The sequence below is a fragment of the Eretmochelys imbricata genome, chromosome 14 (genome assembly GCF_965152235.1).
Source record: "Eretmochelys imbricata isolate rEreImb1 chromosome 14, rEreImb1.hap1, whole genome shotgun sequence".
Taxonomy (NCBI): Eukaryota; Metazoa; Chordata; order Testudines; family Cheloniidae; genus Eretmochelys; species Eretmochelys imbricata.
Window position 1 is genome coordinate 38215807 of NC_135585.1, and position 16704 is coordinate 38232510.

The following is a 16704-nucleotide window of genomic DNA, read 5'->3' on the forward strand; positions in this document are numbered from 1 at the left end:
GGGCTGGGGCTTCCAAGCTGACTTATCCTAGTTCAAACAGAGAGACTTTAATGGCATCCCTGTGTGTTCCCACACTGGTCATTGGTGCGGATACGCTCCCCCCATGCAAACCAGGAGTGATTCCACTGGACTCAGGGAGACTCATTCTGCTTGCCTTCAGCCTGGTGTAAATAAAGAGTAACTCTAGTCGAGTAAATGGAGTTGTTTCTCCTCTTACTCACCCAGTGAGTAACTCAATAGAGTTAGGCCATGTCAACACTATGGACCTTACAGCTTTTACCTTTACCGCCGTGTCTACCCTTCGGATCTTTCTTCCCTTATCGCTTGGGTCGGTCAAACTTTTGTCGGTCGGGGTGGTTTTTTCACATCCTGACCAACAAAATTGGTAGTGTAGGCAAAGCTTAAGGTGGGGGCTTTTGGTTAACTTATTGTTAGTTATGTTAATTGAAGGATGAATTCACAGCTGTCAATCTCAATGAGGTCTGTGATTGATCCAGCCATTAGTACCTCGCAGTTTAACAGTACAAGGGAACAGAAGGAAACTGGAAGTTATGGAGGGGCTTATAACTCCAGAAGCCCTTGGTCAAATGACAACAAATTTGGAACTCGAATGCTACCCCGTGCCTGCCTGAGGCACCCAAATTTCAAAGCTATCCAAGTAACCATTCAGCTTCTAGTGCACTTCCAGAAACTGAGCTTTAAACCATACGAAATGGCGGGAATGGAAATCCGCTAGCCCTCCTTCGGTATTGGCACAAGAGCACAATCAAACACGCAGACTTTCTTAAATTCCATTCTCATTTTGGGTCCCCCAAGATTTAGTGGGGGCCATGCACTACCTTGGGTAAAATGAGACAGATTGAGACCAGTTTGACCTGCATCACATCAATAGTTTGATCTCTAGCTTTGAGCAAAATAAACAAACCTAGAAACTTGTAACTGGGCTCATATCTCCACAACCCTTCGCTCAGATGACCCCACATTTAAGTCACTAATCCAACCCTGCACCCTCCTAAGGAACATTAAATTTCAAAAGAATCTGACTAAGCTTGTCTTCTGTTTTTTCCTTTTTTTTTTTTTTTAAGAAAGGAGGACCTTTAAACAGAAGTCATGGTGCAACCTTAACTAGAAAGGTGTTGCTGTGATGGTAATAATATTCATCAGTTCATTTACTGGTTGGGTACCCATCTTGCAGGTTTCTATGAACCCTGCTATTGGAATATTCCAGGAGCATTGAGATGGGATTGTGAAGTTCAGCAATGAGAATCTCAGAGACAGGAACAAACAAAAAACTCGACATCATGGCACAGATATTTAGCTCATGTAACCTGGCCGAGTTCCATAGCACTCTGCCAATTTACATTCACTGAGGAACTGGTCTAATTGACTTCAGTGGGGCTGGGGCTGATTTACACAACAGCTGTTTGGGGATCTGGACCCTCTGAGTCCAAGGCAGCTAGAGGTGATTTACAGAAACTGGGGCATTGACCCATTCACTCCAGTGGAGCTACCCTGATTTGAACTTGCTGAGGATTGGAACCATTGATTCCAATAGGTCTCGGGCTGATTTCTACTCTCTGGCTCTTTGTATTTCATCAGTTTCTCTGACATGAATGTCTCGTGTAAATTACACATTTTTAAACAGTGCATCTGCAGCCAAAGGAGCCTTTTATTTTAATGTTGTCTGCCGGAAGGAAAAAAATGTTACTACAGAGAAAGAAAGAAAGAAAGAAAGAAAGAAAGAAAGAAAGAAAGAAAGAAAGAAAGAAAGAAAGAAAGAAAGAAAGAAAGAAAGAAAGAAAGAAAGGAAAAGACCTGGGCTATTCATCCCAATAAAAGTTGAAGATCAGATGCAGAAAATCTCCACAACACTGTCCCCAGTTCTGTCCCAAGTGGGAATGAATCACTCTGTCACCCTTACAAGTTATACTTGTAATTCATCCCTAGACAAAGAGCTAGGAAAGAGGAGACTGGTTACGAATGTTTGTTTGACTCTTCTTTGGTTCAGTTTCACAGGCAAAGGATATGGTTTGGAAACTGCATCATGGGCCAGATCCCCAGCTGGTGTAAATGGATGTAGCTCCCTGGAAGTCAATGAGTCAGATCCCCAAGTGGTGTAAATAGCCCACGCTACTCTGAAGTCAATGGAAGTGTATCAATTTACACCAGCTCAGGACCTGGTCCTTAGTTTTTAGTGTTTGTCTCTTAGTGAGGAACTTCAAGCAGCCAGGGCAGCCTGAGCTGTCTGTTCCTCTGGTGGCTGCATCCCAAGAGCTGCTGGTGCAATGCAGGAGAAAAACACCTCTGCTCCCCTAGAGGTGACTACGTGGAGTTAATGAAGGAACAGGCTATTCCAGGCCATCTGAGACTCTGATGCCAAGCGGTTCTTAGCTATTGTAGATCCCATGTCTGTGCTACAAATATATGTTTTATTTTGCCATCCTGTGGGGACCCCCTTTGTGATCCAGCCCTGCCTTGTTTTTAGCTAAAGGTCCTTCAAGAGATGCTGTCATCATGTGAGATGCAGGGCAGGTGCTGTTCCCCCTCTGGGGGGTTAGGGTCAGCTAGGGCAGGTTGTCAGGATGGTTTGCTCCTGAGGTGAGAGCAGAGCTGGGCTCACAGCCCTGGAGATCAGATTCAGCTATTTAGCCCCAGAGCAGGGATATCTTGGGCTGTGCCCTTGTTTGAAGCCGGCACAAACCAGGATCAGCTCGAGAGCTGGGACTGTCTTTCAGTCCCTGATCCCATTTAGTCCATCACTTTCACCCAAGCCTGCCCTAGGAGGGAAGCAGGGAGCACCCATCTGTGCTAGGAACTGCAGAGAGACCCCCTGCAACTCAGGACATCCAGCGAAGGGATGCGACAACAGCTGGTGGATACTACAGTGATGGGGGCATGAGAGAGAGAACCAAACAATCCTGGCAGTGGGTGAATAGATAGATAGATAATGACCAATGATTCCTAACACAGTCGGATCAAATGCATCGCAAATTGGAATAAAGACCAACAAAGTAAGTTTTCTATTTCAATTAAATATGTTAGAGTATTAATATATGGGGCAAATATAATATCAGAAATATGAATTGCAATTAGAACTCTTTAAGACTTTTACTATCAAATTATGCAGATATCTAGAGATGATCAGATTTTTTTTTCCACCAGAAAAAATTGATTTTTCATTGAGGTTGTGAGAACCAAACAGCTTCAGCCTAAAACTGTTGGAACCTGAAAATTTTTAGGCATAATCAAAAAAAGTTTTCATTTTTATGGATATCAGAGACTTTCCATGAAAATATATTCAACTGAAAATTGAATTTTCCTTTGAAGTAAAGTAGAAATTGTCTGACTACTCCTACCTGGAAACTTAGCTTTTTGGCAGGGTGGGGAACATGAATATTGTCCAATAACACCATAATTTCCAACCCCATTCCCTCTATTGCAACGGTGTTTGTCTGTTTCAAAGGGGTAGCTGCAGGATGGTAAAACTGAGTAAGTAGCAAATTTGGTAGCCCAGAGAATGTGTTTTAAACATACTAACCTCTCTAAACTAAAGCCCTGAGAGTCGAAGCTCCCAGACAAAGCCTTTCTCTCTTTATCCTACCCAAGGACGTGCAGGAGGTTGATGGAACAAGAACCCAAATCTCCACTTCTACCATCATAGCCTCTATGTTAACCTCACTGTTGCCCGCTAAACAAAAATATTGTCAACATGTGCACAGAACATGCACATAGGAAGACACAATCCATCTCCAAAAGAGTTCATATTCAAAGTACACAAGACAGAGAAAGGGAAGGGGAGGAAAGAGAGGCAGCAGTGACTGCTCCATGGTCACAAAGTGACAGAGGGGAGACTAGAACTGAAGTCTCCTGACTCACACAGCACAGAAATAAAGTCACAGAGGGGAACCACACAACCTAGCAGTAACTGAGCAATGCGACCAGCCCAACATCACCCAGCAATGGGAGTGCAGCTGGGATCTGGTGCCATAAATCAACGTGTAAGTAGGCATCAGGCGGTATGTGGGATGTTGGGGTGGAATCATCACAGAAAAGCTGCCATGTGGGAAGCTGGGTGATTCTGTGCTGTATTTCTCAGTTAAGTGGGAATCAGACTGTGCTGGCATTTTAGTAGTTGAGTTGGCCAAGTTGTGAGCCTGCTGTCTGTAGCAATAGGGGCATAATTTTGGCTCAGATTGTTGGATTTGGGTTGTACTTTGTTCCATCTTTCATCCTGCATTTGATCAAGCCACATCTTGGGCCAGATCCTCAGATGGTGTAAAACTGACCCAGCTCCAGTGACTTTAAGGGAGCGATGCCAATTTACACTCCTGTCATAACGCACCAGAGTAGTGCTCTGGTTGTGAGCGGTTAGGAGCCCTCACTACTCCAGTCAATGGAAGTGACAAGTGCTGTGTCCCTTTGACATTCACACCATGAGAAATCATGGAGAGGGGAATCAGTCACTCCTTCTCTCACTATACCCCTGACCATTGCTCTTGTCCTTTCCTCCACAGCCATCACACGATGAACTAAGAAAGAAAATGTCCAACCAAACCACCGTGACCGAGTTCCTTCTCCTGGGATTCTCTGATGTTCGAGAGCTGCAGATTTTGCACTTCATGGTGTTTCTAGTGCTTTACCTGGCAGCCCTGACAGGGAATCTTCTCATCATCATAGCCATAGCTCTTGACCACCACCTTCACACCCCCATGTACTTCTTCCTGATGAGTTTGTCCATCCTAGACCTCGGCTCCATCTCTGTCACCATCCCCAAATCTATGGCTAATTCCCTAATGAACACCAGGTCCATTTCCTATGCTGGATGTGTCACCCAAGTCTTTTTCCTCATCTTCTTTGCTGGAGCCAACTTCGCCTTACTTACCATCATGGCATATGATCGATACGTTGCCATCTGCAAACCACTGAACTATAAGACTATAGTGAACAGGACAGCTTGTGTCCAAATGGCAGCCAGTGCCGGGATCAGTGTAATTCTCTATTCTTCATTGCATACCGGGAACACGTTTTTGATAACCTTCTGTGGAGGCAACATGGTGGATCAGTTCTTCTGTGAAATCCCCCAGCTACTCAAGCTCGCCTGCTCTAACTCGTACCTCAGTGAAGTTGGGGTTATTGAATTTGGTGTGTGTTTAACCCTAAGTTGCTTTGTTTTTATAATTGTGACATATGTTCAGATCTTCACCACGGTATTGAGAATCCCCTCTGAGCAGGGCCGACATAAAACCTTCTCCACATGCCTTCCTCACCTCATTGTAATTTCCATGTTTCTTTCCACTGTTGTCTTTGCCCACATGAAACCCATCTCCAGCTCTCCGTCAGCTCTGGATCTCGTGGTGGCTGTTCTCTATTCCGTGCTGCCGCCAGTGATGAATCCGATCATCTACAGCATAAGGAACAAGGAAATCAAAGCTTCCCTGAGGAAACTGACTGGGTGGAGGTTATTCAACAAGAATAAAATGTCTGCGTTTCTCTGATGAACATGGTTTTATCTGTGTTTTTTTAGCAAATACAATCAACTGATGACATTACTGTCCCCATAAGAATATGGCGTGTGATTTTTTTATGCAAAATGCTGTATGTATAGTGGTAAATCCACACTAACTCCACTAAGTCAGTGGAGTTCTTCCAGGTTTATACCAGTATAAGTAAGATGAAAATCTATCTATCTCATGCTTTTATACTGCCACCCCTCACCATGTTATCTGAGTACCTTCCACATAAAATCAGTAGCCATTAGAAAGTACCCAGTGGACTTCATGGAGTCTCTGGTTCTTCTCCTTTTTGGGGGTCAAAACTTTGCTTGGGGTATGATGGCTTTTGGGTTTCTGTTTGCTGGTGTGACAGAGTGGGATATGGCAGCATCAGATCATGAACTCTGTGTTTTGCTATCTGGGTAAATATTGACATGGTGACTGCAGAAGTCTGGGCTTGCTCAATAGCAGTCTATTGCTCTTTGTTCATGGCAGCTCTCCTCCTACCTGAGAAAGGTGCCTGTTACTTTGCTGAAGGACTATCACTCAGACAAATCAAGACTGAAGTATGGGGCCTTTGACTTTTGTTGCCTTTCACCTACAGGCCCTGCTGCATGGAACAAGTCTTTTGCTGTATAGGGAGTCTGGAAGTGATGGGGGGGAGAGGGGGAGCACGGCTGGTGGGTCTGGAAGTCTTAATTTTAGCACATGACAAAGAGACAAGGTACCTATTTAAGTGCAGACTCCTACCCTGTGTCAGGTGCCAGCCATAATCCCATGTAAGAAGGACTTGCAGGAGTTCGTTCAATTTAATCTAATCTATCTATCTATCGTAGGATTCCACACTGTACCCATCACCATGCTATCTGAGCACCTTCCACATAAAATCAGGAGCCATAGCAAAGCCCCTAGTAGACCCTGAGGAGCCAGAGACTCCATTCCTTTTTTTGTTCTTCCCCTCAGGGTAAAAAATATGATTGTGGTATCAGTGCAGTTTTTTGGTTCTTGCTTCTTTCTCAGTTTTTTAAAATTTTATTTTAGGGGTTTTTTTGTTTTCTTTTTACTGGTGGATTGTTTTGTTTCTTTATGAGGTGGGAGTGCCTAGGGACAGGAGCGCTAGAAGCTCCCTAGAAGTCGGGGGGGGGCACCGACACCTGAACCAAGGCCCCACCCCCACACGGCCTCTTCCCCCGCGGCCCCACCCTCATGCTGCCTCTTCCCCCCAAGGCCCTTCCCCACGCTTGCTCCTCTCTGCCCCCTCCCCGCCATCGCTCACCCTTAAGGCCAGTAAAAAGTGGGAGAACATAGCCCTCCCACTTTTAAAAGTGATGGGGCCATGGCCCCCTGCCCACCCCATCTCCATTCTGGTTCCTCTGCCTGGGGAGATGCTGAGTGTTTGGGTAGACAGTATTGTCAGTGTTTTCTCATTTATTGGGCGTGCCCGTATGTCATCTCCTTGATGGGGTTTTCCGAGCAATGGGTGAAGTAACATCTTGTATTGGCCCAATTTCTGTTGTTGGGAGAGACAAATTTCCAAGCTTACACAGAGCTCTTCTTCGGGTCTGGGAAAGGTGTTCAGAATGTCACAGCTAAATACAAGTTTCAGAGTGGTAGCCGTATTAGTCTGTATCAGCACGTTTTAAATTTTCATCCAGATTTGGGATAAAAACCAATTTCAAACTATTGGAATTTCCTCTACAATGAAAATTCCAACCAGCTCTAATTATGGCTGGGACTTCCAAAGATGTCAAAGGGACATAGGTGCAAAAATTCTATTAAAACTCTCTCAGGTTCCTTTGGTAAACCCAGCCTACATCTTTACCTCCTTTGAAATCCCTGGCCTTAATAAGTAAAACACTTTCCAAAAGGTAAGGGGATACAAAGGTAAAAGTTAAAGTTTATTTACACTCTGATGATAAGACTGGTCTAGATACAAATATACAAAAATACAAATAAGTCAGGCATCAAGGGCAAGATATGTAAAGGTATTTAGGAACCTAGTGGGATTCTCAAAAGCATCTAGGCATCTATCACCCATTCAAATGAACAGTTCCCATCAAGAGTTATGTTTTGAGAGCTATCAGTTAGCCAGTTTTTAATCAATTTACTATTGTTTTTGTGTAGTGTTATTTTTAAATAGTGTGATGTTAGCCTGAATCAAACCTTTAGAAAAATACAAGTCTATTATGTCAACACCATTGCCTTTAACAATCAGAAATGTCAGTTAGATCAAGTTCATTTGATAAAAAACATTCTGTGAAAACATATTGATCACCATTAATTGAACTTCTCCCTTGCAATTCCTTTTTGTTGAAAAATGACCATTTTCAAAAATGAAAATTTTTGTAAAGAACTGTTGATTTAGTGAATTTTTTTTCTTTTTTTAATTAAATTTTTCATTTCAATTTTTGACAACATTTAAATGGAAAACTTTATAAAAAACATTATTGAATTGTTTCCATTTACCAACATGTAGGACCTCCAAACTTAGAACCCTTAAAAAGGGAAATAAGTTTGATTTTTTGAAATTCTTCACTAATTAAAAAAAAAAATCCACCATGGTTGTTCATCATTCTTTATTTCCTGCATGTTGTTCTTTAGTCTGCTGTTTAATAATTTTTCAGCTATTGAACCAGGGAACAGACACAATGTCGTGTGAATTGGCCAACCAGTAATACATCACAGATAATGAAAACTCTGGAGTTGCTACAAATTTAAACTTAGGACAAACTTCTGAGTCACTAAGGTCTTGATCCTGCATACGCTTTATGCACAGGCTTTCTTTCCTAGTGTGAGTAGTCTCATTAGAGTCAACTGGACGACTCAAAATAATATAATTTAGCACTTGAGTAAGGATCTCAGGATCGGGGCCTAAATGTGAATTGCTGAAAGTAATGTCCACATAGGGCCTGATCGAAAGGCCATTTAATTCAGTTGAAAGATGTTCATTGATGCCAATGGGCTGTTGATGAGACCTCTCGAGAGATTTTCAGGGACAGATTTTCGAAAGTATTTGTAGCTACCACTGAAATCAATGGGATTTTGGTGCCTCATCTGCTGAAGTGCTTTTGAAAAGCCCACTAAACAATTATCTGCGTCTTTAGACACCTAAATATCTTCGAAAATACGGCCCTTAGGAGCTCACGTCCAGTAGATTTTCAATAAAAATTAGGCCCCTAGAAACCACATCTTTCATGGTGTTTAGGGGCCTATCTGAATCTTTAGGTGCCCAAATTCCTTTGCAAAACTGGCCCTTAGGCACTTCTGAACATTTTACCCAAATACAAAAGTTGTAAATGTAAAACTGGAACCAGGATTAAAAGCACAACAACAAGGATGGTTACTACCAAAGGGAACATGAGCACAGGCTGAGAATCATACCCAGTAACATCTAAGCCATTCAAAAACAACTTCATGTCCCACTGAATACCTTCCATAAAGCCTCCTTCACCTCTTTGTTTCTCAGACTGTCAATGAAGAGGTTTAACAGTGGAGTTACAATAGTATTCAAAGTGTTGACAGGCTTGTTCATGTCCAAGGCATTCTGTTTGGAAGGCCTGACATACAGGAAGATTGTGGAGCTGTATCATATAATCACAAGAGTGAGATGGGCAGAGCAAGTGGAAAAGGCCTTTTGCTGGCCTTGGGCTGACGGGATTCTCAGTATGGTGGAGAGGGTGTAAATGTAGGAGACCAGAGTTATTGAACATAATCCCAGGATGACGATGATCGAGATGATAAAAGCTGCCATCTCTATCACATAGGTGTCTGGGCAGGAGAGAATGATTAAGGAATCCATGCTGCAGAAGAAACGAGTAATGACATTAGTGCCACAGAAGGACAACCTAACTATCAGAGATTCTGGGATAGAAATAGCCAGGAAACTACACACCCAGGAGCCAAGGGCCAGCTGAGCAGACAAGATGCTGTTCATGATGGTGCTATAGTGCAATGGGTAGCAAATAGCCAGATAGCAGTCATAGACCATGGCAGACAAGAGGAAATATTCTGTGCAGCCCAGGGAGAAAATGAAGTACATCTGCAGGATGCAGCTACTAAAGGGGATGGTCCTGCTTTTCCCCAGGAAAATCGCAATGGTCTTGGGGCCACAGGCTGTGGTGTATCATATCTCCATCAAGGAGAGGTTGCAAAGGAAGAAGTACATGGTGGTACGGAGTTGATGGCTGGCCCTCACTAGGACTAGGATGGCAACATTTCCTGCAACTGTCAGGACATACATCATGGTAAACACCACAAAAAGAGAGATCTGCAAATATTGACTACGGGGGAAGCCCAGAAGGATAATTCCTGTATCCTGGAGTGGTTTTCCTTCTCTATTCCAGTCACAGGCTCCGTCTGTCAAGATACAAGAGATCATAATTCAGGAGAAGCTTTGTTACATGGATTGTTAGACATCACAGGTACAATTTTCAAGGGTGCCTGTCAAGGTTCCTTCCCCACTCTGAACTCCAGAGTACAGATGTGGGGACCTGCATGAAAGAGCCCCTAAGCTTATTCTTACCAGCTTAGGTTAAAAAATTCCCCAAGGTACAAACTTTGCCTTGTCCTTGAACCCTATGCTGCCACCACCAAGAGTGTTACACAAAGAACAGCGAATGAGCCCACTTGGAGACGTCTTCCCCCAGAGTATCCCCCCCAAGCCCTACACCCCCTTTCCTGGGAAAGGCTTGATAAAAATCCTCACCAATTTGTACAGGTGAACACAGACCCAAATCCTTGGATCTTAAGAACAAGGAAAAAGCAATCAGGTTCTTAAAAGAAGAATTTTAATGAAAGAAAAGGTAAAAGAATCACCTCTGTAAAATCAGGATGGTAAATACCTTACAGGGTAATCAGATTCAAAACATAGAGCATCCCTCTAGGCAAAACCTTAAGTTACAAAAAGACACAAAAACAGGAATATACATTCCATTCAGCACAGCCTATTTTACCAGCCATTAAACAAAAGGAAATCTAATGCATTTCTAGCTAGATTACTGACTAACTTTTTACAGGAGTTCTGAGCTGCATTCCTGATCTGTTCCCAGCAAAAGCATCACACAGACAGACAGACAGACTCTTTGTTCCTCCCCCTCCAGCTTTGAAAGTGTCTTGTCTCCTCATTGGTCATTTTGGTCAGGTGCCAGGGAGGTTATCTTAACTTCTTAGCCCTTTACAGGTGAAAGGCTTTTGCCTCTGTCCAAGAGGGATTTTATAGCACTGTATACAGAAAGGGATTTTATAGCACTGTATACTTCCCTTTATATTTATGAGACTGCCTAAATGATATAGAAGCCTAAATCCTATTACAAAATCATGTAAGTTGCTTAGGAGCCTAAGAGCTAGAGTTTCAAAAGTGTTTAGATGTCAATGATGCTGACTGACAAAAATGCTTAAGCAGGTTAGGCACCTAATCTGGTTAGGTGTTTTTGAAAATCCCACTAAGCATCTATCTGAAGCTTTAGACATCTTCATACTTTTGAAAATCTGGTTCTGAAAGATTAAAGCTCTTTTGAAAATTGGATGTAGGCTCTCAAGTCACCCAGGGCCAGATTTTAAATGGTATTTAGGCATGTAGTGGGATTTTCAAAAACACCGAGGCACCTAAACTCATTGATTTCATTGATTCATAGATTCCAAAGCCAGAAGGGACCATTGTGATCATCTAGTCTGACCTTCTGTATAACACAGGAAATAGACCTTCTCCCAAATAATTTGTAGAGCAGATCTTTTAGAAAAACATCCAATCTTGATTGAAAAATTCTCAGTGATGGAGAATCCACCATGACCGTTAGTAAATTGCTCCAAAAGTTAATTACTCTCACTGTACGCCTTATTTCCAGTCTGATTTTGCCTAACTTAAACTTCCAGCCATTGTATGGTGTTATCCCTTTCTATGCTAGACTGAAGAGACCATGAAGGAATTTATAGACTGTGGTTAATTCACCCATTAACCTTCTTTTTGTTAAGCTAAATAGATTGAGCTCCTTGAGTCTATCACTATAAGGCGTGCTTCCTAAACTTTTAATCATTCTCATGGCTCTTCTCTGAACCCTCTCCAATTGATCAACATCCTTTTTGAATTGTTGACATGAGAACTGGACATAGTCTTTTTCCTGTTTATGCATCCAAGAATTGCATTAGTCCTTTTGGCACAGCATCACACTGGGAGCTCATGTTCAGCTGATTATCCACCATGACCGCCAAATCTTTTTCAGAATCACTGTTTCCCACAATAGAGTTTCACATCCTGCAAGTATGTCCTACATGCTTTGTTCCTAGATGTATACATTCACATTTAGCCATAGTAAAATCATATTGTTTGCTTACGCCCAGCTTACCAAGTGATCCAGATCGCTCTGTAACCCAGTCCTCTTCATTATTAACTACTTCCTCATTTTTGTGTCATTTGCAAACTTTATCAGTGATGAGTTTATGTCATCTTCCATGTCATTAAAAAATGTTTAATAGCGTTAGGATATGAACAGAACCCTCTTGGACCCCATTGGAAACATACTTGTTCCATGACAATTCCCTTTTACAATTACATTTTGAGGCCTAAAAGTTAGCCAGCTTTTGGTCCATGTATTGTGTGCCAAGTTATTTTTGTATCCTTCTAGTTGTTTAGTCAAAACGTCAGGCAGTACCAAGTCAAATGCCATAGAGAAGTCTATTATATCAACACTATTGCCTTTATCAATCACAATTATAATGTCATCAAAAATGATACCAAGTTAGTTTGACAGGATCTATTTACCATAAACCCATGTTAAATTACATTAATTATATTACTTTATTTCTTTATTAATTGAGTCCCTTATCGGTGTAATGATGCTGGTTCTGGCGAGACCCAACGGAGAGTGCCCATTCAGGACAAATTGCTTCAAGCAGGGCAGTTACAGCCCAAGGCCGGTGGTTTCTGTGCACACCAAGGCAAACCAAACCAGACAGACAGAGAAGACTTTGCTTTTACCCCACTGGCTAACCACAAGTCACACAAGCAATTCCCTTAGACACCCCAGTTTCCCAGTATCACCACCAGTGCCACACATTATGAGGACAAATGGTGATGAAAACCAATAGCCCAGTAAAAGAAAAAAGGTTCTCTCGATCCCAAAGGACCAAGTCCCAGACCCAGGTCAATATACAAATCAGATCTGACCCACAAATCACGCTGTTGCCATTCCTTTAGAATCTAAAATCTAAAGGTTTATTCATAAAAAGAAAAGATATAGATGAGAGCTAGAATTTGTTCAATGGAGTCAATTACACACAGTGATGGAAAAGTTCTTGGTTCAGGCTTGCAGCAGTGAGAGAATAAACTGCAGGTTCAAATCAAGTCTCTGGAGGACATCCACAGCAGGGATGGGTCTTTCAGTCCTTGGTTCAGAGCTTCAGTGTAGCAAAGTCCCTCCAGAGGTAAGAAGCAGGACTGAAGACAAGATGGGGGAGCTGCAGCAGCTTTTTATAGTCTCTTGCCATGTGGTCTTTCTTTCTTTCTTTGTGCCAAAGACAAGCTGTCCAACACCTAGCCTGGAAACACCTCAGAGTTCTGTCCATAGGCAGGTCCCTGCATACCTTGCTGAGTCCCAAGGCATGTCTGCATTCTCTCAGTGGGTCAATTGTATAGCGGATGGTCCTTAATGGGCCATCAAGCAGGCTAGGCAGAGCTGATACCAACTTGTCTGGGGTGTCACGGAGAAGCATAGAATAAGTTTGAAATACAGACAGTATAGAGCCAATATTCATAACTTTAACTACAAAAATAATACACACAAATAGACAGCATAATCAGAACCAGCAAACCATAACCTTGTCTTTGACACCTTATTTGACTCCCTTTATACAAGATTTGGTGCCTCTACAGGACTTTGGTAGCAACAATGATCTATATGGTCCCAGCTTATGTCAATAACCTCACAATCAGCCACTCCATTATCTTGCCTGATAGGCCTATCAGGCTGACAGGCCTATAATTACCTTGGTCCTCCCATTTACCCTTTTTCAATATTGCACAGCATTAGCTTTCTTCCAGTGTTTCAACACTAAAGGCCCAGTGAGCTCCTCAGCTAGCATTTTTAAAACTCCTGGATGTGGGTTATCTGGATCTGCTGATTTAAAAATGTCTAACTTTAGTAGCTTCTGTTTAACATCCTCCTGAGGTACTAGTGGATTTGAGTGGGTTTTAGCCACCTAGATGCTTTTGAAAATCCCACTAAGTGCCTAAATACCTTTAAAAATCTGGCCCTTAGCTGCTGTTGAAAATTTTACCCCACCCCACACAGTGACCAAATTCATTTGGTCCACAGAGTTTCTAACATCTGGAGAAACAAATGATACTTTGTATTGAATTCTGTTCTTCTCAGTCCTCCTGATGAGAAACAATCTCATCATCCATGGGAGTGGACGCTTCCTTCTGTATGCAAATAGCAGCAATAGGGAAATCCAGGACTCAGAGGGTAAAAACCAACACACCAAATCAGTTTTCCATCTCTATCCCAGTCTTGAATTCTGTAGGTCACAAGAGATGCTCATGGAGTTAAACAGTTTAAAATGCATTATTGGATGTTCCTTGAATGTTCAAGTCAGAATCCTAGTGCCTGAATAATTATTACCACCTCCCCTATCTCCCTAAGCCTCAATCAGCTACGACTTACAACTAGAGTTTGTCAAGAAACAGGGCAAGGGAAGGGAAGGGGATCATGATCATTTCATCATTTTTCCCATTGACATTTGAAATGTTGATGGCACTTTTGATCTACTAATTGTTCATTCAATCTTCAGCCAGTGCTATTCCTTGTCAAAAGTCCCTCCATGCTGTTAGCTGGGATTTTCAAAGGGGCCTAAGAGAGTTTGGTACCCAATACCCATTGAACTCCATTAGGTTATGGACACATGGCACGTAGAATTTCTCTTGATGCTGGATGTCCATATTTAAGGGATGATCTTGACTTGCACTCTGGAGAATCACGGATATGCAAATCCCATTTTAACAGATCTACGGAATTTAGCATGAAGAAGAATAGGAAGAAAAATATCCCAGTTTTCCCTGAAAATTTCCTTTCTTCTAATATTAAGGTAAATGGGTCAGTCTTGTCCTCTGCTATTTTCTCCTTCATGAATCTCTGCTGTGCTCTGCGGCAGGCAGGACTTGTCTTTGTTCCTCAAAAGCTCTACGATGAACATTTTACATTGGTATATTCCAAGGCAGAGAATCATAATCTCTAGTTCCAGCACAACATTGCCAAACTTGAACTCCTAATCTTTTCTCCTAGATCCTCCCTCATTTTCCATTCTCCAGCTCATTTCAGAACTCAGCTACCCTTCCCAATACACACCTTTGGAACACTGGGGTTATTTATGTGTCTTCTTCTGAGTCCAGGACCATGATTTTTGTCTTTGGTGAAGATTTTCAGAGGCAAAGAGGGCAATTCTGTGGCCCAACTCCCATTGAAAATCCTTTGACAATCTCCCCCTTTGTATTGAACATTAAAACTGATTTTACATTTTGCCCAGGATCAAATTCTAACAACCAAGCAACAGACGTCATGATTAGGCTTGGAAGGATTAGATTTGTATTGGTGAATGTTGGTAAATGTCGATTTCACCACACACACACACACACACACTGATGAAAATGTATTTCTATCGATAAAACTCAAAATTTACAGATAGGCAAAGTAAGAAAAATACTACGGGAGAACTTATTAGAGTCAAAATCCAGTGATTTAGACTTTTGAATTCATCTTACAAATGGATTAGTAAATGAACAGTAAAAACAGGTATGATCTTTTGAATTAAGGATATTTACTTTCTATAGTTTAACACGTGATGTTGAAAATTTGTTTTAATGGTTTATAGAGCTTTCACTTTTTGATACTCAGTGTTAACTATCATTTGTCTGACAGTCTCCCACGCCCCACCCCCATAATTTTGTACAACTATGAACACTGAAATAAATAAAAAGTGGAGAAAATGCTTAAAAATAAACATTGACAGTACCCATCAAAATTATAAATAATAAAAATAAAATGCTGCCAAGCCTATCCATGACATATTAACATAAAAGTGAGAACAGAACAAGAATTTCATAAAGAATTATGTACCAGACAGTGCTTAATTGACAATGCTCATTAAGTATAATCCCTAGCTTTTGTGCAATTCTTTTCATCAGTAGATCTCAACGCATTTTACAACTGGAGTCAGGGTCATTGTCCCCATTTTACAAAAGAAGAAATTATAAACCAAAATAAATGTACCTGATTTTGTGGTGCCAGTCCTTAGAGGCACATTTCATGCTCAGCTGAGACAGAAATAAGACTTTGCCCTCAAGGATAAACGATTGATTGTCACTGTGCAATGGGATTTTCAAAGGAGTTCAAAGCAATTAAAAATTCAAATCTCATTGTGATTCAGTGGAATGTAAATGCCTGATTCCCACAGACTCTTTTAAAAATCGCACCCATCATGATTATCCTCCTTATGCTAATCTGAGCTAGTCTGGCAAAAATAATGATACCTTGTATTTATAAACCTCTTTACATCTTCAAATCACTGTCCAGTCATAAGCTATTTTATTCTACAACAGGTTGAAAAGAACTCCCTTTGTAGCCATAACTTCAGTGTTGTTTGGAATGGGCCCAATGCTCCTCTTTAGTAAATAATTAATCATTATCAATCTTCTGCCATATGAGGAGAAATTAGGGCAGAGGGGTAAAGGATCTTGCTTATGGATGCATCGGAAGTCAGGGGAAAAGCCCGGAACAGAGACCAGGATCTCCTGCCTTCTAATACCCTAAACTTCATAGTTACAGAGGGCCTGATCCAATGACAGAGGAAATCAAAGTTATTCTATTCATTCACTCTAGTAGACTTGAGAAGAAATTCATGGTGCTTTTTCACCTGTAGATTTCAAACCATTTTACCAAGGTGGGTGAATGGTATTATTTCATTTATTTACAGATGGGGAAACTGAGGCACAGACAGTTAATCTGACTTTCACACAGTAAATGAGTGACAGAGCTGGGACAAACTCCAACTCCTTATTTCCCATCTACCAGACCAGGCTACAGCTGAGATTTCAAAAGCTGCCTAAGGGATTATGGGGCAAATTCTTAAAGGCTTTTAGGTGTGTACTGGGATTTTTCAAAACAGCTAGGTGTCTAATACCCATTGCAATCAAGGATTTTTAGGTGCCTAGATGCGTCTAAAA

General features: G+C 41.6%; 1 protein-coding gene and 2 pseudogenes across 2 annotated transcripts in view; 1 reads left to right on the top strand and 2 right to left on the bottom strand.

The window, feature by feature from the left end:
- The window catches only part of LOC144275109 (uncharacterized), an 807364-nt pseudogene that overhangs the window by 322371 nt on the left and 468289 nt on the right, over positions 1 to 16704 (bottom strand). The window lies entirely within an intron of this gene.
- LOC144275105 (olfactory receptor 14A16-like) lies at positions 4542 to 5495 on the top strand. The gene has a single exon (XM_077834243.1). The coding sequence runs from the start codon at positions 4542 to 4544 to the stop codon at positions 5493 to 5495; it is 954 nt and encodes a 317-aa protein (XP_077690369.1).
- LOC144274860 (olfactory receptor 6F1-like) lies at positions 8905 to 9870 on the bottom strand (annotated as a pseudogene).

What these genes read in the sequence shown, in the direction of transcription:
- LOC144275105 (XM_077834243.1), top strand. Translation starts at nt 4,542, where the DNA reads ATGTCCAACCAAACCACCGTGACCGAGTTCCTTCTCCTGGGATTCTCT.